At 37.7% G+C, this 22,046-nt stretch overlaps 1 protein-coding gene across 1 annotated transcript; it reads left to right on the top strand.

The window, feature by feature from the left end:
- Window positions 1-29: 29 nt before the first annotated feature.
- Window positions 30-22,013, top strand: LOC139941616 (DNA-directed RNA polymerase III subunit RPC6-like). The gene is made up of 8 exons (XM_071938201.1): window positions 30-266; window positions 1,075-1,192; window positions 2,082-2,149; window positions 2,568-2,748; window positions 3,265-3,408; window positions 4,126-4,233; window positions 18,316-18,507; window positions 20,934-22,013. Exons 1-8 carry the CDS (start codon window positions 205-207, stop codon window positions 21,009-21,011), a joined length of 951 nt encoding a protein of 316 aa, XP_071794302.1. The 5' UTR covers window positions 30-204; the 3' UTR covers window positions 21,012-22,013.
- The last annotated feature ends 33 nt before the right edge of the window (window positions 22,014-22,046 follow it).

Below are 22,046 nucleotides of genomic sequence, written 5' to 3' on the forward strand. Positions count from 1 at the left end.
ACTGCCGTAGTTTTGAAGCAACCTGTCCGAATACCAGGGAAATAGCATGTGTGTTTGTTGATGTGGTCGGTACAAAAGTTACTGGAATTTTCTTTAGGAAAAGGAGGCCTTCTTTCAGCTTAAAATTTTGTAATGTAACTTTATTTCAGCTCAACGAAAAACAAGGGATTTAAAGGTCAAATCTGTAGTACAAATTACAATACAATGGCTTCGGATAACGTTGTTATAAAGCAGGAAGTGGCAGATGCCATGAATCTGGAAGAGCGGTAAGTATTCAGTTCAGGATTCATCATCACTTTTCATTTTCCACCCTTCATCAACTTTCAATCATCATAAATAGGCCAATTAATTAGTTAAAGTAATGGGGTAAATGGACAAGCTCCAACATTAACACCAACACTTGAACAGGATTTGTCACCGGTTATCGCTACCACGTATTATTATTGTGGAGAGTAAATTTACTTTTTTCTTCAAAATCCAAATAAAATAATTAAACAAAAGCCTACAGGCTACATTACATGTATGAACTAATTTTGTTGGCATGATGATCGATGATGTTGGTAGTTTAGTTATTATTCATTGTTAATAAAAGGTGTGCAAGCATGATGAGGCGATATTCTTTGCTCACTGTGACACCAGTACAGTAGGCAGCAGAAGCCAAGACATTGGCCCAATATTGGCAATGATTGGCGCATCTCCTCTGCCGGGAGTATTTTGGGTGCTGAAATTGAGAAATTACTAACCAGTGTTAGTGTTAAAAAAGTATTGCAGAAGAAAATCCTTTTCAAATTGCCTGAAAAATTTCCTAAATGGATCTCAAAATGCGTCACTGGTGTCGTGCGGGTGCGAATAGAGTTCAATAAGGTGTTTTATGTCACAGCTACAGCAGCTAAGCAGCAAGCGAGCTTCATTAGGCGGGTACTACACATGCACACTTTGACTAGAATCTGACAAAGTTTGCATGCACCCTCTCACTCTCAGGTGCTACACGCTTATTAATTTTATACAAAAGAGCTAATGCGTAAATAGACCTATATAAAGTCAATTCTCTCTCTTGTTCATTTTTCTCGACAGGATTCTCGATATGTGTAAAGAAGAAGCTAAGGGTGTACCAGATGCTTTCATTAAGGACCAGTTGCCTCATATTGACGCTCAACAGAGAGTTAAAGCCATCAACAGATTACTCTCACTGGTAAGTAAGCATCGTCAGTCTCTGCTTAATAACCCCTTGTCACAAGCCCATAACAGTCCCCTCACTGAGGTGATAGAAGAGCTATCCATGGCTGAGAGTCCTGCATAGTGTGACATGTATGCAGGTTACAATTGTGTGACAACATTGTCGGCCAATAGACCGATCCACCAAGCTATGCCCCATTGCGTAATGACCAGTCACAACGCAACGATGGTCCGACAAATGAGGTCAGAAATGTGTGCGCGTATCTTGGTGCACGCGGCAGAGGTGTGCAGAAAGACTTTGGAGAGCCCCACGTGTTCTTGCTCACACGTGCTTCATGGGCAGAGCCTAATGGATCGGTCTATTGCAAGCGGTCTATTGAAACAGTCTGAGTGTTGGTAGCCAAGTAAACTTGATGCCAAGTCGTTAAATTGCAGTGGCGTTAGCGTAATGGCTCTCACATGACTTAACTCTCCAAAGACTACTGCTCCTGTGACACTTCTGCTCTCATGATGACAGCAGTAGTTTGGAGCCAGCAGTCTTGTGCAATAGCAGTAAAGTCAAGTGAGAGCCGAAAGTCAAACACAGTTAACGCCTTGTTCACAAGTCTAAAAATTACTTTCTTGAAGAGGAAACAATTACAGTGAATGGTTTTTGACTTTATCTTCAAATAAAAGAAGTCTGCAGTTTTTTCATCCAATTCAAAAACTCGCTCTAAAAGATTAAAGACTCATGGATTTATTTAAAGTCAGAACAATAAAAACTAAAATTATTCAGGCATGCCAATGAGTTATTTTCCCTGAAACTTGATGAAAAATGGATTTCTATGTCTTAATGCATTGAACTCATTATTTGGTATGAGTTAGGAATCATTTTAACATGTAGTGATTGCTTTGTGTCTTACCAGGGGCAGATAGATCTTGTGAAGCATGGATCTGAATTGTTGTATCGTCTGAAAGATCCATCCTCTATTAGGTGAGTAAATAAACATGGGATGGAGGTTGTAACATATTTTGTTTGCACTAACACAATGTGTGTACTTGCTGGGTAGATTATGTTCTTTTTAGAATTTGTCTTGCTATAATCTACATAGCAAGACAAGTTCTCACAGAAGAGAAGTTCTCACAGGTGTATGACTACTGACTGGCATCCTTTGAACAACAATATTAACAATAGGGCGACCGTCAACATTAGGGCTCTAATACTTAGCCCAGGCGGTAGAGTGCTGGCACGTTAATTAGGCGGTCTCAGGTTCAAGTCCTGTTCTGTCTAGTCAATTTTTTCTTGGTCAACACAAAACTAACATTATGTTGTTAAGACAACTATTGATTAAAAGTGCAGTTACTTTTGAAGGCATCTTATCTCATAACATAATTGTCTTGTATCTTTGTAGTAAAGTGAAAGGAGTTGACAACCAAGAGAGACTGATATATCAGATCATTGAGGATGCAGGAAATAAAGGCATCTGGATCAGAGATATTCGTCTACGAAGCAATCTCCTTCTTACACAACTCAATAAGATCTTGAAGACGTTGGAAAGTCGCAGTCTTATTAAGGCTGTTAAATCTGTTGGGGTAAGTTTGTATTTTTCAATTCATTTTATTTCATTTGATCTGGTTGTTAATCAAGTTATTAAGTCAAGGACTCTCAGAAAAGTGAACTTATCACTAAACTAGCCAGGAACCCCATGGAGAGAAGACAAGGAAGGAAGTGTCAGTTTAAGATGATTGAGGAAAACCTTAGAGAATTATTCTGGGGAAAACTTACGCAGTCAGGTAGGGACTGAAAACTCAAGTGTCCTCAGCGTGTTTCAAACCAGGGTCCAAGAGATGGAAGGCAAGGCAAGATACCACTAGGCCAACCTGACCGCCCAATTTTATTAGATGAATTTAATTATCATTTATTGGGTTTTTCAGTCAATAAAAGGTAGAAATAATCAGAAATGCTTGTATGCCGCTGCATACAAATGTAGTAATAATGTTAAAACACTTATTGTATCAGTATTGAAAAAAATGAATTCTGGGTCTGATTTTCTGACATAAATGAACCCTAAATATTTGTAACATTTCTCATCATCTGTTTATTTTCAGGCCTCAAAGCGTAAAGTTTATATGCTTTTCAATTTGGAGCCAGACCGATCGGTTACCGGTGGAGCCTGGTATAGTGATCAAGACTTCGAGTCGGAGTTTGTGGAAGTTCTCAACCAGCAGTGTTATAAATTCTTACAACAGAAAGTAAGTTTATTGATAATCCGTAGAAACAACACTCAAATCAAAATCTTGATACTTTGTTTTTGTAAGGTATAGGTAGTTTTTTTTAAGGTCACCTGTATGAGGGAAACTTCAATTTGAAATTAAACATTTCGAGGGGCATGGAGACTATAGACCGATCTATTAAGCTCCGCCCCATTGCGTATGACCAATCACAACCCATTGCACAACCAAAAGTCTGACACTATAAAAGTCCGACATGCGTGCGCGTATGCTTGTCGCGCGCGGCAGAGTTGTGCACAATGGCATTGGAGAGGCTCACGTGTTCTTGCTCACACGTGCGTCGTGGGCGGAGCCTAAAGGATCGGTGTATTGCCTCTGCTGCCTCTATGAAGTATCAGGCCTGCATAAAATAAAATTGTTGTAAACATGATATTTTCTGATAAATAAAGTGTTTGTTGTGAAATTTTGTTGATCTTTTTTGAGTGATGGCATTTCATGATGTCGGACCTGAAACTTCATATTTATGAGGGCAAGGCCATTTTCATTTTGCATATTGGAAAATCTAAAGGTCTATGAGAAACTTTTGAAGGGGCACCAACACCAATGCCAAGTCCAGGGCATCAGAGGCTGTGGTCTCCGTGTAATCCTAGACATGTGATGTTTCTCAAGAGTAAGTGGCCAATTTTACTCTGCCTTCTTTCAACAACTCTGAGTTGTATTTATTTCTGACTATTCCAGGCGGACCTAGCCTCGGAATCCAATCTGGATCCGATCTTAAGAAGGAATCAATGTTACGGATCTTCAGATGATGTCTGGAAGTTTATCCGTGAACTTGGGATTAGTAAGGTAAGAGCTTGTTGCTTCTTGTTAGTAAAGATACTTCGATTGAAAATTATTGGCTTCACAACCAGAATTTATCAATTTTTCTTTTGTCACCTTCATGGTATTGTTCTCTTTGTGTAAACTCAAAGCTCTATGCCTGTATCACAATATGATGATTTCTTATTGAAAAGCTAAGAAAACAAGGTTGAATGCTATATAGAGAGGACCCTTCCATGATAATATTAAACAGTTCTATTGTGGGTGAATGTGAATACCGCCCTCTGTTGGTGACTGTTAGTCTGAGAGTGTTGTCCAGAATCAAAATCCAATATTATAGGTCATCAGAAGGTGACTGCTTGAAAAGTTGTTGTCCCATTATTCTGCTTGCTGTAGTTGTCAATTGATTTGTTTGCTTGCACAGACAATGGGCTTAGTCACCCCCCCCCCTGCCCCCAATTGTACAGCTGGCTGCATAAGGGGGCATTCATTAAAAGTATCAATAGGATATTTATAAGTGGTTCAGAAAAGTTGAGACTTTGTTTATTTAGCTGTTTCAACATAATAGTTGGAACAGCAATTGTTTACATAGAAATCTTTTTTTTGTTTTTCTTATTATTTGTACCGTCCGTTCAAAAACCCATTTGATTTGTACATACATTTGTGACCTCCTAAAATTCTATGGTCCTACTTAGCTAGTATAAAAGAGTCAGATCCTATCATATCACAGCTTAGGTGATGATTTATTTGATTTGTGTCACGCCAAGAAATATTTTTTCGAAATAAGATGTGTTTCTTATTTCAAGAATACCATTTTTAGCAGTGCTAACTTCAGAACTAGTTAGTCTACTTGGTTATAATGACATAAATGATTAGTCACGTTGCTTGCACAGTGTATTTTGGTATTATTAAAAAGTAGTACAATGAGGCAGTCAATTTGTCTTAATGTTGTATTTTGGCAACATTAAAACTTAACATTTAAGTCGTTGATCAAATTGTCTTTACGTTCGTTGTATTCAAGTTGTGACAGCTACGTTGTCTCAACGTTTTTACTACACCACATTTTGTGACCATCACGGTGTAAACATTGTAGGCCCATAGCTTTGTTTTTACAATCACGTCGTGAATTTCTATATTTATACTTTCATTGCATCGTGCGTTAAAAAAATACATTATTGAAAATATTGTACTTTAGTTTGTATCAGTGAATTATTCATGTTTAGACCATCAAGTTGAATAGTTCAAACATCTGGTTGGGATGGTATGGGATTTGATAGTCATTTAACAACTATAATATCATTTTTGACATCACAAACAATGTTAGCTCTCAATTTTATCTGTTATGGTTTTTCATAAACAAAAGGCCATACAAGGAGCAATGCCATCACGTGGTGATGAAGTAAGAAGGCTGGTCTTTGACAATTACCAATAGTGTCCAGTGTCTTTAAAGATATTTTCAAAGTTTGAGATAATTTTTGCTTCAGCTCAGTTTTGTACCCGTACAAAGACCTACACTTCCGTTCCTATTGTAGGAAAAAGCAGGGCTCAAATTAAGTGGAAATAGCCACAAGACCGCAGGGCATGTAGCTTTACTGGACCAGAAAATGTGTTACAAGAGCAGAATCAATGAGAAAAACTTACCATACAGTATCACAATTAAGTTTTTTTCTTTGATCTTATGGGTCATTCTTTCAATACTCTTTCAAAGAAGTGAAATACATTTACCAGACTCAAAAGTCAACATAAAATAAAAAAAGCGCAATACTTGAATTGTCTAGAATAAAACACACATGGAGTTACCTGGCGACTTTAAACAGGACATTGTTTGAACTAGACCAAGGATATGAATTGCAAGTCATGAATTATATTGAAGGTTATGGACACAACTTCCTTTGTTGACATTATTCTATACTGAAATACCCATTCTAGTTTGTCAAACATCCAATGTGCGATATATTACCCTTTGCTTCCTTGTATTTGAAGTATGTTCGCAACGTGCACGTAGCCACACTCAAAAACTAACTTTGTTTACTTTAGAAAGAACAGTTGAGTTCAATACAAGGAAATTAAAGTTGACAATATTAACTTGGAACGCCATTGAAAACCCACAGTCATAAAATCTATAATAATAATTATTTAGACACCTGTTGGTAGATTTCTTAGAAAAAGAGTGCATCTGTGTTGACAGTTAAGAATATTTTAGTGAATAAATAGAAACATTCAGCTAGACATAATGCAGGATGTTGCTTCATTTCTGACATACACTCCCAACACACTGTTTAAAGGTAGGGCCATAGATAGGTTTTTTTTGGGTCAATATAATGCTGATTATTGGCAAAACTATTAAGAAAGATACAATAAAAGTAACATGTGAAAGTGCCGGCTGAATACAGTACTAATAGTTGAGAATACAGCAAAAAAAATTCACTTTGTTTTTGTTACAAAAATGTCAAATCCATCCACCTTCAGCAATGTGACAGCGAGTACCAACCATTTCTCTGGCCAACGACACCAACCCTCAGAAAACTAATCTCAGGTTAAAAGGTTTTATTTCTTTATTCTTCCATTTATGTTGTTTATCCTGTTATATTTTGTTTTGAATTGTTTATGGCACATCCATCACAAGCCGGATGATGCCTCCTTGTGCATATGTGGAAATAAATGTTCTGTTGAATTTAATTGATTTTAATTAAATGGAGCATTTACAGATGAAATGCTTCAAAGGATTCTCACTACCATTACCATCTCTATATCAAGGAGGTTTTGGGATAGAAATTACTCAGTTGGTGGTGGGGGGGGGGGGGTGTTATTACTAAACTACACGGGTGTCATTCCTAAAGTACGTGTCTGACACACCCTTAAAGACACTTGACACTATTGGTAATTGTCAAAGACTAGTCTTCACAGTTGGTGACTTGACACTATTGGTAATTGTCAAAGACTAGTCTTCACAGTTGGTGTATTTCAACATATGCATAAAATAACAAACCTGTACAAATTTGAGCTCCATCGGTCGTCGAAGTTGCAAGATAATAATGAAAGAAAAAAACACCCTAGCACACGAAGTTGTGCGCTTTCAGATGCTTGATTTCGAGACCTCAAATTCTAAATCTGAGGTCTCGAAATCAAATTCATGGAAAATTACTTCTTTCTCGAAAACTGCATTACTTCTGATTACTCGTTACCAAGAAAGGTTTAATGCTAATAATTATTTTGAGTAATTACCAATAGTGTCCACTGCCTTTAATGTTCACTGTCCATTTTGTGTAATGTACTGGGTATAAAATTCTCCATTTGGTTTTATAATGACAGTTACCACAATTGAAACCTCGCCAAAAGAAATGACCAATTTGTTCAGGGTTAATACAAGTACATGTATGACTACTCTTAATGTTCAGAAATCGTTGAGTAATGCCTTGCAGTATAAAATACTCCACATGGTGGTAGTATAAAGACAGATACCACAGATCAAACTTGTCATGTCATTAAATCCCAGACAAACATGGAGTATCTTGACCTTTCTTACCTTGACATTGTAACCCACATACCACCTGCTCTAAACTATTGACCTTAGACTGACCCCCATCTTACCCCCAGCTAGGCCCCAAGGACACCCTTTGACTCATATAGACTTCCTCTATAACAGCTCTGTCATGATCAGGGTAATTTGGAACAATGGGGGTCAGGTGGGCCAACTCTGGAGGGTCTGAACTTGTCACCCAAATCAAATTGAACAACATCTCATACTCTAGGTATTTGTCATTGTCTGGTTTCATTATTCATTTCTACAGCCAGGTCTCCTGTCATTCTTCATTTAGTTTGTCTGTCCTGTAATTTTGCATCTGCAAATTCTGGAAATTTGATTTGAAATTTGACAGTTTTGTTTTATTTTGCTACATTTATATTTGCAGTATCATATAATTGAAGTGTCATATCAGAATCTACAATATTATTTTAACTTAGAAAATGAATGAATTACTTTGGAGACAACTCTTGGTCATTTCACCCAATCTACAAGGACAGCCCCAAATTATGCAAAGCAAATTTTTTAATGAAATCTATACAAATTGCACTACTACTGACATTAGTCCTGAGCCGCATATTTATTTTTAGCTTCTCAATTTGGGTACAAATATATAAGAAATTTATAACCTACATGACATTTTCCTGCTCTAGACTTACTTGTCTCTGAATGAACATTGTAAGATTGATCTTAGAGTTTGTTAACCTCCCTGCTGATCATTAAATCAATGTCTCAGACTGTGTCATGAATATTCATAAGCAGCTACTTTCAAGTTGCCCTGGACTTGTCTCTGAACGAAGATTGTTTGTGAGATTGATCTTTAGATCTATTCACACGACAGCAGTTTAACAATGGACCCTTGCTTTTAAAATTTTAGCATGGTTTTAGAATGTAGTAGTTGTTTGAGTACAAGTTTTTACAAGAAACCTTGGACAGCACATAAATTGTCGTCCTCTCGCACGAGTTACATTTTGTAAAACTGTATAACCATGCAAAAATTTAGCAAGGGACCCTAACTAAATGGCTCTCGTGTGAAAGGGACTTTAGAGTTTGTTATCCTACCAGCTGCTCATTATCTCAATGTCTCAGACTTCATCTTGAATATTCATAAGCAGCTACTCTCAAGCTGTGATAAGAATCCACAGCTCAAAATAGTCTGGTTCTGGGGTTATCGTACATGCATGTATTATCAAATACCTCACCATATTAAGCTCATACAATTAATTCCTGCGCCTGGCATACCAATCCTTTTATGGTGTATGTTTGATGGTCAAGGAAACCGATGTGTAAGACAACTACATGTACTTCTACTTGTACGTAATAAATTCTATATTATATTCACATTACTCTGTAATATATGACATATTGCCAATTAATGCTTTGATTTAAATGTCAAATAGTTTGCCTTGAGGCCATGCCTTGGTGTGGTATATCTGACGAGTTGCCATGTCAACCAAAGAAGCTTGAGAGTGATACTTGGCTTTCTTAAGCCCGGTTCATACTTCCTGTAATGCAAATGCGAAGCAAATGTTGACGTCACAAATTCGCAACGAATAATTCGCAGCAGTTCAACTCTGCTCTACTCACTTGCGAATATTAGCATGAAGTATGAACCAGGCTTTAATAGAAGATGATCTTGCATAAATAATCTATGTGAATTGCATTTCCTTATCTGTTTTATTGTTCACATCCAAAACAATTTCAAATCTGTAGTTTTTATGAACTAGAAATTGGAAGAAAGATTCCTAAGTTATTTTCCAGAACTTGGTAGCATTCAGGAAAGTTTTTAACACATTTTCATTTTTTCTTCTTGGTGAATACAGCAATTAAAATAAAATAAAATTCTGTCTTTTCTGTTGTTCCAATTAAGTTGTTTAAGCAACCCCTCTCATATCATAATCAGTCATCCGTTTTAATGGTTTATTTATAGTTGTAGTTAAAAATACCATGCAGCCATAAAGAGTAAAATTATATCTTTGCTGTGGAAAGTGGCACATGTACATGATGCGTACAGACTGCTTTCTCATCCCGGCCGGACTGTCATTTCAACGGGATTGAAATATTGATTGATACGCCCTAAGTACATTGCTTTATGTTCAGAACCCTGAAATAAACATTGACAAAAAATGACATGCAGAATCAATGTAACTGTAAAGCCTTAAAGGTAGGGTCATAGATTGGTAAATACTCAAACAATAAATGAACGTAAAATTTTACTGGGTTAAAAGGAAACTGCATCTGTTGGTATGAACTATTTTGAGGAAGGATTCCTTTCAAAGTGATATTGGTTTGGATAATTTGTTAACCAATCTGAGAAACAATTCACAGGCCTGATACTTCAAAGAGGTATTGAAGGCAGTTGCCTCCATGCCCCCTGGTCAATGCCTTGGTGCCCTTGAAATGTACAATTTCCTCATAGGGTGCCCTTTACCAAGGAGGAAGTGCCTTGGTTCTCTTGCCCTTTCAAAAACGAAACCTACAGGCCTGGGTTAATGCTGGAATCATTTCCGAGATTTCTGAGTGTCTGTTTGAGAATGCTTTGGCTAGATGTGGTTGGTCACCTCGCATAACATGGATGGAAAATATCATGACAGTTTTGGTTTTGTTTTCACATCAAGTAGACACTGTATCCAGTTGAAATGTTTACATGTGGATCTGTCTTTATAAAGTTGCCTACAAATCAGCATTACTATGACAAAAAACGATCTAAAGGCACTGTAGTGTGTGTTTTGACTGGAATACTCCTATGGTCTGTACATTAAGCACAGACCAGCTGTTTGCCCTTAGCACCATGCATGCTAGACTTGGCTACCCTAGTCAATTGCCTCCTGTACTCGCATCACTTATGCCTAGAGCACCTTGAATGTCAGAAATCTCACTGACTCCATTCGTTGCATCTCTACATCAGTTTGCCCACACTGCACATTGAATGCCAGCTGATCCCACATCCATCAGTGTAGAGTTTTTGTCATTTCCATCTTCTTTGTTGAGGCAGAAATGAATGGATATATGTCCTGGGGGTAAATTGCTTGCCTTTTATTAAATTTAAAGGCAAAGTATACCTTGGGTTTTGGGGACCGTTCCATTGTTTTAATCTTAATGTAAATGTACCCAATCAGGCTTGTATGCTTCATTTTCGAAAGGGCAAGAGCACCAATCCATTTCCTACTTGGTAAAGGGCACCCTGTGAGGAAATTGTAAATGTCTAACATTTCAAGGGCACCAAGGCAATGACCAGGGGGCATGGAGGCAATAACCTTCATTGCATCTGTGAAGTATCAGGCCTGCACACTAAAACTAATATCCCATACATTTCATTTAAAAACGTGGTCGTGTTTTTGAGTAATTGTTGAAAATCCTGAGCGAATTTCCATGATGGAAGAATAAGCCCTAGGAGAAAACACAATCTGAGAAGCTTTACCTACAGTAATGATTGTCAGATTTAAATTTCGGTGCATAACCACATTTCTTTGCAGTGAAATGTTTCTAAAAATGCTTGATACTATGCTGTAGACTGCCATTATTTTTAAGAGTGATTGCCAAACGTTTACCTTCCCTTTAATATCCAAACGTGTCTTCTACAGAGCCTTAGGAGTTTTCTTTCTCCCATCGTTCATAAATAATTATGCAAATTGCTGCTTTGTGCCTGACGTCCTCGTATCCAAAGAGCCTAGTCTTTTATTCCAGGCGTATTTTCATGTTTTTGTAAGGTCAAGTAACATGGATGGTTGTCGTCTAACACAGTCTAAGTTTAAATGAAATCATTGCATTCGTCAAATGTGTGATTTTAAGAGATTGAAACTTGTTCTTTGTAAAAATAACCCTAAAAACAACAATGATTTTTAAAGCACACAAACAATATGTTTCCTGAATTGAATGTTGATTCAAATTAGCCCCAGCTATTAATAGATTCAAAGCACCAAGATGAAATAGAGTAAGAACAACTACAGTAAAATATTTTACTCTTTGTCATTAGGAGGAAAACAAATTTCAAAATGTGTCGTCGTGAAATTGTTCTAATTTTCCGGAAATGTGGTTACATAATGCAGAATGTTTTCCAAATACTAAGGAAGTTGGAAGTCTGTGGTAAAACACGGATCTTAACATCAGTGTCAGGTAAAATGCAATCAATCTCAGCGGCTGACCCAATATTTGATATCCCAGGGTCTTAATTGAGTTTATGACATATAGCAATGAGATGGCAAACAGTTTGGGCACAATGGACCCTTCCCATGAAATATGTTAATTACATTCACGCATGCGTACATACCCTGTTGATTGGCAAACGCCATAGAGTTGTGCACTGAGCAGACGCGCAATCGCGTCTGCGTCACGCAACCATTAGTCGTGTGCAAAACAGCGTGATGTTCCCTCATTTTGCCAACCAAAACGTTAGTGCGCACGCGCTATGTGCAATTTACATATTTCATGGGAAGGGTCTATTATGTTTTGTAGACTCATGAGCTTTAAACCTGAACTTGGCATCCAGGGTTCCTAAATCATAAGTGTTTGTCTAATACTGACTGGTACCTTTTAGCCCTTTGTGTTTGTCTGCCTTTGGAAGTATTCCAATCCCTGTTAAAACAAATGCACTGAAGGAGTAAATAACACGTAGTTGTGCATTTTATAAGGACCTGGATACCATAGTAAAGTTTTACAGCTACGATGTGAGATTTAAACCATGTAATTAGGTGTTCGGCCACCAGCCGAACAACTATTGTTATTGTTCTGTTTTTTTTTTTTTTTTTTTTTTTTTTTCTGCGTGTTCTTCTCCTCGAACGTTCTCGCGCGATTTTCGCAAAAACTAAAGCTTGTATGAACCTGAAACTTACCATATATATTGATCTTAATGAGTAGACGAAACAGCAATATTTTTGGAATGATGACGTCATTGATGACGTCATTACGTTCAAAAAAACGCTAAAAATTGGAGAGTTCATATCTTGAGAACTACAAATGCCACACACAAGATATTTGGTGCATATAAAAGGTCTTGTAATTAGCTACAAAAGTCGTGCACAACGTGACCTCATGTGACTTTTACTTCCGGTTGAAACAGGAAGTTCAAAATTTCAAAAGTTCATATCTCAAGAACTATATATCATATTTGCAAAATTTGAATATCAGTTTGAAGATCAGTTATCCTGCTCAAACTTTTGCACAAACATAATGCCAGTTGAATTTTGCCTTCTGGTCGTAAAAGCGCGCGTTTGTGTTGACCTCCATTCATTACGCGTAGAAACCAGATAGTATCGCCATTCATGTATGTGAATGCTACTATTGTATTGTGGGTGTGTGTGCGTGTAGTTCATGTAGGCCTACATTGTATCCATGCTCTACGACAAAACAGCACTGCGTGGCTGTGGGCATTACGGGTTGTGTATACACATGCAGACTCCGTTGAAGGCGCGCGTAATTCAAATTCCACTACGCTGGGATTCGCCTCATCTTTCTTCGTGCGATTTTGAACAAAATGTTAAACTACTACGAACTTGTTGAACAAAACTAACGCTTGTATGAACTTGAAACTTACCATGAACATAAACCTTAGTGTGCAGACGAAACCAAAACTTTTTTTGGAATGATGACATCATCGATGACGTCATTAAGTTAAATAAACGGTAAATAATTGAAAAATTCATATCTTGAGAACCACAAACGCTACGTACAAGATTCTTTCACTACATGAAACCTCTTGTAATGTTCTACAAATGTTGTACACAACGTGACCTCATTTGACCATTCACCCGAACACCCTGAGTTTGTACACAAACTCTCAATTTCTAGTTTTTCATGCAATGTTTATTTTTCGATGCTACCTTCATCCATGCTCCATCCATCTATAAAAACATTAATGGCCTCGCTTTAATTGTAGTTCCATTTAGCTTTATTAATTTCCATTTATCATTTCTTCTTTGGAGATTGTGTAGTAGATTTATAATATCATTTGATACATGCATAATGCGAGTGAAAACAAGCCACCAAGGCCATGTCTTCATTATGCATTGCTGGAAGCATATTGGAGGTGTGTTTTCATGTCTGGTTAGATACAGGGAAACACTACAGTCTTTTTTTTGCCTGAGATGTGAAATACAACACTGGTGGGTTTGTGCTAATAATTAATGCTAGACTTCCTTTGATATTGAGATCTGTAGAGACAAGGAAGATGCACACTTCCTAAGGCTAAAGGGCCTTTGTTAAAATGTCTGCAGGCCAACAAATTTACCGTTTCAAGAAAGAAAAATCTTTTTAGAATGTTAACATCATACAAAAGTTATCTAAAACAAGACTTGATTGAAAAAATAAAAATGTGAAGTTGTTCCAATCAAGGCAGAACCTGGGTGGTCGGGTTGGCGTAGTGGTATCTTGCCTTGCCTTCCAGCTCTGGGACCCCGGTTCAAATCCCACCAGGGCAACGTATGTGGATAAGGTTTTCAGTCCCTGTCTGACTGCGTGGGTTTTCCCTGCAATAATTCTCAGGGTTTCCGTTGAACAGCTAAAACTGAAACTTCCTTCCTTGTCTTCTCTCCACTGGGTTCTTGTCTTGTACAAAGATTAAATTCGCTTGTCTGGTGGTCCTGGGCCACACAACCAGAATTACTATTATAAATTCAAAATAAAAAAGAGACCCATGCCTCGTTTGTACTAACACAAACTAAAACAAATCAAAACATCTCTTCTAATTTTTTTTTTCAAAATTGATCACAAACCTTCATCTGATAGTTCTTTTTTAGGAATGTTAGCAATTCCTTTTCCTGGCAACTTCCCTTACTGAAACCACTAGGGGGATGTTGGAAATTTACTCTCAATTAGTTGATACATTTCCGTGCTATCATTTTCCAGTTTTATATTTACACTAGATGTATCAGACAATGCTATAGGGTTCCAGTCTGGTCAGCCTATTGATTTGACAAAGCTACACTGTAGAACTGCACGCATCGTAATATGCCAACACTTGAAGCATAGAAAACATTAGTAGAAAAATCAATGATGCATCCTGAATACTGAGTCAGCTGCCCTTTCTACAGGACGCATGACTGACTGAGTGGGGCCACATCGAACACAAATTCTAAAGACAGAATATTTAACCTGCTTGGAATGTGCTAATTTGTTGTTCAAACTAAAAGCGAGCTCATATGCCAATATTAATGACAATACCAGAGTGTAGTGTACATGTATTTCTACCAATGAGGTACATGTAACTAAGGCACTTTAACAAAGAGAAACATTTAAGACAGGACCAAAAGCTTTCATCCAATCTGATGGATGATGCAATAATGGTTAAGTTCTTGCTTTAGGAGACATGTGTCAAGACAGGACTCGAACCCACACTCTGCTGATCATAAAGTCAAGTGAACTTGAGCACCGCTAAGCCATGACCACCCACAATAGTTGAACCCAATAGTTGAACCCTTACTCTATAGTTGAACCATCACCCATATGGTTTTCATGGTTAAACAAATAACTCATATTTTGTGGGTAGTGCAGAAGGGTAAATGAGCTATACTTTAATTTTAGAAGACAATTTTAAGGTTCAATAATAGCCACTTTTAAACAAAACTCAGGGGAAAAGTCACATCTTGGCAGGAATTTCCATTTGATAAACCCTCTTTAACACAGGCTCTGTGTGACATTTATATGGCTCTAAATGTCAGTTTGCTTGCTCCACGCGCCTCCAACTTGTTTAATCTTAAATTATTCAGGGTTACAACATTGAATCAAAGTCATTGCCATAGTAACGGTTACGTAGGAATTTCCATTGTCAGCTTTTTTGCAATCCTTCAAGAGTCTCCACACTCTGTCTTTTCTGGTTTTCTTTCATCTGTTTTTGGCTTTTCTGTGCATTTATTTTTGTATAAATCAAATAAAGGTTTAAGTCAGTATTTGGTAAAAGGGTCTCCATATTCACCAGAGACTTAAACACAAGGTGTCCAAACTGCTCACTTACAACACATTTACATGTAAATGACATATAAAACAGGATGGCCAAATTTAAAACAGGGTGTCCAAAAGATACCCCTCTGGCTAACACTATGCATCGAGTCTATTTTTGTAAGTTAAATTTGATATTATGTAATTTTTGTTTTGTTTGTACCGTTTGTTTATGTGTGATAGTAAGAAATGAAACAAAATCTATGAAAATACAATTTACTTGACAAATGTTCAGCTTCACTTATACCCGTTATCATCACTGACGCAAAATCTTAGCAACCTTGTATAAAAATTGCTAATTGCATTTGACTGTTGGTTAAACAAGATCCATACCCTCTCTCTATTCACTGTCCTGAAATGATCCATTAATCAGAAAGAAACAATATAAAGGCAGAGTGACCTTGTCATTTTTTTAATGGAGGTTTATTTATGGAAGCTGCATCTGCCCAGGGGACAGTTTATATATATTTCTGAAGGCAACACTGATTATTGAGACGCCAAGTCGCAATAACTAAAACAACTTCAAAAACTGCTACATGTACTTCATGGAGGCAACAAACGCGATTGCCTCTGTGCCCCCTGGTCATTTTCTTGGTGCTCCAGTAGAAATTTAGTTTAGGCATTTTCTCCTTGGTAAATGCCACCTTATGAGGAAATTGTGACTGTCTACTGGCTCCAGAGTATTTCAAGGGCACCAAGGCAATGACGAAGGGCATGGAGGCAATCGCCTTTGTTGCCTCTGTGAAGTATCAGGCCTGTTTTCATAGTTCATACAATCTCACTCCAGCCGTTGATTTCACAAAACTCTTCCTAACTTAAGACTAATCCTAGGACTTGGGATGAGTCCCAACCCTGCACTGTAGCATGCAGACCTTAAGACTTAGACTCGGCCTAAGTTAGGACGAGTACTCAACTCGAGATAAGAGTCCTAACTCATTGTGAAATCGACGGTTGGACCTTGTCATTTAAAATTCTGAAAGAGTGAATCAGGCTTAGGATCTGACCATTTTGAAAGCACCATAGAGCAAGCTTCTTGGTGTATGGAAGGGGGAAGCACTCAGCAGCTTAACTAGGTCAAGGTGATATCACAGGCTATAAATGTCAGTCAATGACAGTAATCAGCAGAAAGATGACGTCCCTCGTTACTGATTGTCTTTCATTAATTGCCATCCTTGTTTACATCAAGTAAAGGTTAAAACCTGATGTATATTAACATTGATGTAAATGATGACGTCTTTCCTAAATCATGTCATCTTCAGAGTTTTACTGTCCCTCGGTCCTCCCTCAGTCTCGTAAGAAGCCTGGCACCACCTCCTTAGATATACCATCATCATCTTTAAGACATGTCGCTGTACATCATTCAGATACTTTAACTGTAGTTGACTGCCTTTAAACCCATCATCTATGTCCCTCAGTCCTCTTCATCTGAAGCTTGACACCGCCTCCTTACATGTACCATCATCATCTTTAAGACATGCAGCTGTATATCATTCAGACACTTTAAAGGAGTTGGTGTATGGAAGCGAATTTATGACCAATGTCGCTTTAAAGCGTGAAGGAATAACATCATGTCCCACCATTGGAGGACACTGGACATTTCTAGTCTATGGAAACATAAAGGCCTTGAACTGGGAATGATGAAATTCAATAAACAGATGGTACATAGGATCATTCTGATATGAATTATGAATATGGATTTTATTCTGTATTCAGCGATGACTGTATTGTTCCAGTTCATCTAACAGTATGGGATTAGCAATATAAACAGACAGCTCTGTGTCAAAATATGTATTTTCAGTTAGCCTTGGAAGGGTAAAAACATAATGGAATATTACCTGTTAAAGTGTATGATTTTGTTTCCCTCAACCATAAAGCAATTAACATGATAAGCTACAGCTACAGGGTACATGTAGGGTTCCCCGAAATAAGGTCAAGACTTCATATACAGTACTCATATGGGTTAATGTGGCAGGCTGCCAATGGTGCCCTTGCTGCCTGCAGCTTAAACCTGTTGTACCCGCAGTGTTCACAATTCAGCTGTATATAAGGGTGATTACCCTCCCAAATTGTTAGTATCATTATAAGATCGTAGAATACCGCAGTATTATTCTTGATAGTTGCCATATACCTAGGTAATCTCATCCACCATTTTCAAAAATCTAATCACCCCCCCCCCAGATATCAATTGATCAGACTTGTTTCCCCTTTGCCCACCCTCCCCTCCCCAGATCAACTGATCAGACTTCTTTCCCCTTTGCCCAGACCTCATCTTGTTTTCACACCAAAAGTCCCCCTTGCTGATGGCTCTATCTTCACAAAATGTCCTTGTGGATTAGCTTTTCTAAAGAATCATATCTCAGAAGACTGCTGTCTTATTCCCACCTCTACCACCTTCTTTAGACTTCCAGAAGATGCTTGTATATTTGGTTTGCGGTAACACCATGTGTATTGCTGGGTAGATCGTGTTCTTTTGAGAACTTGTCTTGCTTTATGTTCTACTGCCGTGGATTTTTCAGAATTCATAAGACGTAGATTTTCAGAATTCTGTAAATTTTTCAGTTCTGAAAGGAACTGTCATGCTTATTCGGCTAGGACACTTCTTCGCTAGTAGATGCTCATTGTTTAATCTAGTTTCTTTGGTCATTATTATTCAGGTTGAATTAGCAGTTGAAGACATAGAGACCATCTTGAACACCCTGATCTACGATGGTAAGGTGGAGATGACAGTCTCATTAAGAACAGGTGCAACGTCTTCCGGAACACCAGGTCAGGTCAAACTTTATCGAGCCATCCAGCCATTGACCCAGTCTGCTGGACTCATGAAAGTCCCTTGTGGAGTCTGCCCAGTAAGTTCGCACAAACTCTTTCAAATTCTCTCTAGAATTGTGCATTAATTGTGTGTAATGATGGCTAGGAAGATGAGATGGGATATTTGATAAAACATTCTTTCTGTATATTGAATGCTTCTGAACCCAATTGACCTGCAATAGAAATCAAGAATGTATTTTCTTTGAATCCTAGCCGAGTAGGTAGCCTATTGATTTTTGGAAAGCTTTAAGTTTTCTATACACCTCTTGTCACACCTTGATGTAAGGGTGGCCTCTGATTCTGCCAAAAGCTCCCTTGAAATAAACCCAACTTTCCATATTCTGATGGACAAAATTAAAATGAAAACCTGATAATTGAATGTTGAATGTAATTCAAAACATCTCCCTAATTGTTGACACATAATATCCCAGATCGCAAAATGCAAATCTTGGCAACTCATGTCAATTGCACATTCTGTGACTGGTGTCCTGCCCATTTCCGCTTGGCACTTTAGCAGGAGATTGTTAAGCAATATATGGTCTACTTTATGCATCTCTATGGGCAATGGACCATGGTCTATGTGAACTCCTTGTACATTGTAGTTCTAGTGGTTCATATTTGTTACATGTAGGTTGAGTGAAGTCAAACCAGCTTGATATCACTTTTACTGCTCTAAATAGTCTGTACATTTAGCTTATTTTGTTTTCTCCTTAAATATTCAACCCTTTTCAAGTTGAAATTAAATCCTATTCTAGCCATGTTATCGGTTATTTAAAGAATGCGTAGGAGTATTTATAACCCAATAGTACTGACAATTCTAGCTTCATAGTAGAGTGTGAATGTGATAAATGTACATAGTGACAATGTTTGAGCAGGTTGTTTTGACTGGCTATGTCCACATGCAACGCAGCTGTTTTATTACAATCTTTATATCGATGCATTATGAATTGATGTTTTTAACTGGACAGAGATATAATAAAGGATAATATATTGAAGTAGGAATTAATCAACTCACTGGAATGAACACCTTGGGGGTGTATTACTACAGTAGTGGCACACGCAGTGCCCCTCTCCCAACCCTTGGGGCATATGGGTACTCTTTCAATTGTGTGTTTTTTATTTGTGTCTCATAGGGGCAAGTGAGGGGCAAGGGTTTTGCTCCTGCCCCGCCCCCACACCACTGAGAAACTGATTGTCAATGTTGGGTTTTTGAATTATTTATTTCTAACCATATTGTATATGAGGGCATACAATTCATTTAGGGGAGGGACATTGAAAATAATCGGAGGGGCACATCCCCCTCTTTGAGAGCCATACAAAATTGATTCAGAAAAGGTTGTTTAATCCAAAAACAAAATGCACTTTTCAACATGTTTACAGCAAGTTGCTTCTCTCAGACTATTTTGGTCTTATCAAGAAGGGGTTAGAGATGCTATAACATAAGCCCTGTGTTTGTTGAGTTGTCTGAGGGTAAAAGTCAAACAGTCATCACTGCCGAGTCTCAGTCGTGACAGTGCATGCATATGAAACACGTACCTGTACAACTTGAACCTGTCCATGGTACACTGTATAGTGCATGCTGTGTTTGTTTGTGGTTTCGACAGTAAATAAGGTTGCTATGGGTACCTCACCAGTAATAGGTTTAACTTTGTGGTATGATCTTGATGAAATATAATCAGTTGAACTTGAAGAGATTGGCAGTGTTTTTGGAGTGGAATTTGGTGTTTTGTCAACAAAGCTTTGTTAAGTCAACAATGAGCCTTAAAAAGTAACAATGCCAGTTTTATCTTCTTCTTTTGCAAGTTGCCAAAGGTCACTGCACGTTTTTTGTTGGTAATTTGTTTCCACAAGTGACTAACACACCGCAATACTGGTGTACTGATAAGCAAACTTTGTTGAAGTTGTTCTTGTTGATTATCCTGAATGAACACTTTTTTTTTGCCCAGTAACTTCAACATTAATTTGTTCATCATGATAAAGTTTCAAAGTTACTTTTTGAAACATTGCTTGTCCTGCTTTCTTGGCAGAGGCAATGGAAGCTATTTCATTTGTTAATAATTAGTTTTATACAATTTTGTAAAAATAAATTGTAAAATTTAGTTTAAGTCTGGTTAAATTTATGTATGAGAATGAGAGTTTTTCTTTCTGACTTGTTTTTGTAAATATCTGATATTGTCAAAACATGACAGCTCGTTTGAAATAATGGCTGTGGCTGCTGAATGTGTCGTAGCACCTTGTTAACCCTTATAAGGTGCTACATAATTGGGTCCCAAAATTCATAACTTTAATAACCTGTCTTTTTGTAAAAGTATTCTAAATGCCTTGAGTACCTTCCTAGATACAAGCTCTATATGAGACTTTGATATTATTTTTTTCTAGTGGCCTGTTTCCTTTGTATACAGATTACACCATGTTATTTTGTAAGACCTGGTGTTAATCCCATGTATTATTCCCTTCCCCCTAGGTGTTCAGTCAGTGTTATGAAGGAGGAACTATATCGCCATCTACGTGTGTCTATATGAAAGAATGGATGGATTACTGAGCATCAAGGTAAAGACTTGATGGAAGATGAGATGACCTCCTTAAGGCGATGCTCATTAAGGATTCAAGGACAACCTCTTGGTCAGTGAGGTACATGAGGAAATCGAAATGCCTTCAAGATGCCTCCAATCCAAGTAGGACGTGATCTGTGATAGAACAGTGCAGGCCTTGAATTTCACTCTTGAAGGAGCGCAGCAATTTACCTCTGGTAAGCAGGACTTTGTTGAGGACAATTTTAATTTGTGTTGGAACTTTGTGAAAAAGGACACCGCAGCAAAAGCTCATGGCACAACGGGTGTTGTGGGTTATTTTGAGACCTGCAGTGCAAGAAGTGGGAATTGCTTTTGAGTTTATGAGAAGAAAACTCACAGTGCTTCATAAAGGATGCTAGCACAGACTTTTGAACCCATGTGTCAACATCATCAAATTACTATTGGGGAGGGGCAACAACAGTATCGTCATGAGCGCCTCACATAGCAATTCTGATAAAAGTTTGATTGGATAGGCAGGAAAACCTTTACCTGCTAAATGAGATTGAGACTTGCCCTAGTCCTCTGGGGGTCGTTAGAATGAGGTTTACATCCTCAGCGTCTACAAAGGTCAAAGGTGAAAAAGGTTGACCTGACTGATGCTCTTGGATCCGGCTCAAGCATCATAACAACGACTGCCACGCAGTAAAAGAGGGGACATTTTATTGACCTTAGACACAAAGGATTGTTAATTTTACTTTTTGACATTATTGCCCGGAGTCTGCAAGTCTTTATCATGTATTTAAAATAAATATGTACCTTCTAAAGGTTGATATGAACTTTTAGTTTAAGGATTAATGGAAAGGTTGAAACTATTAAAATACTTTAAAAAAGCCAAATCAATTTGTTTCTTTTATTGTATTCTTTTCTAGGTCTACATCTAAATGTGGGAATTTTAGTTGTGAGTGAAGGAAACACTTTATGTTTTAAATGAGTCCTTTTCTTTTTTTAATTTAAAGCATTATGAAGAAGTGGATTTGCTTATTGCTAACCACACTTAAGTGAGG

The sequence above is a fragment of the Asterias amurensis genome, chromosome 1, assembly GCF_032118995.1.
Source record: "Asterias amurensis chromosome 1, ASM3211899v1".
NCBI classification, from domain to species: Eukaryota; Metazoa; Echinodermata; class Asteroidea; order Forcipulatida; family Asteriidae; genus Asterias; species Asterias amurensis.

What these genes read in the sequence shown, in the direction of transcription:
- LOC139941616 (XM_071938201.1), top strand. Translation starts at nt 205, where the DNA reads ATGGCTTCGGATAACGTTGTTATAAAGCAGGAAGTGGCAGATGCCATG. An exon ending in GCCATGAATCTGGAAGAGCG is followed by an intron (nt 267 to 1,074) that starts GTAAGTATTCAG and finishes TTTTCTCGACAG; the next exon opens with GATTCTCGATATGTGTAAAG. An exon ending in GTGAACTTGGGATTAGTAAG is followed by an intron (nt 4,234 to 18,315) that starts GTAAGAGCTTGT and finishes ATTATTATTCAG; the next exon opens with GTTGAATTAGCAGTTGAAGA.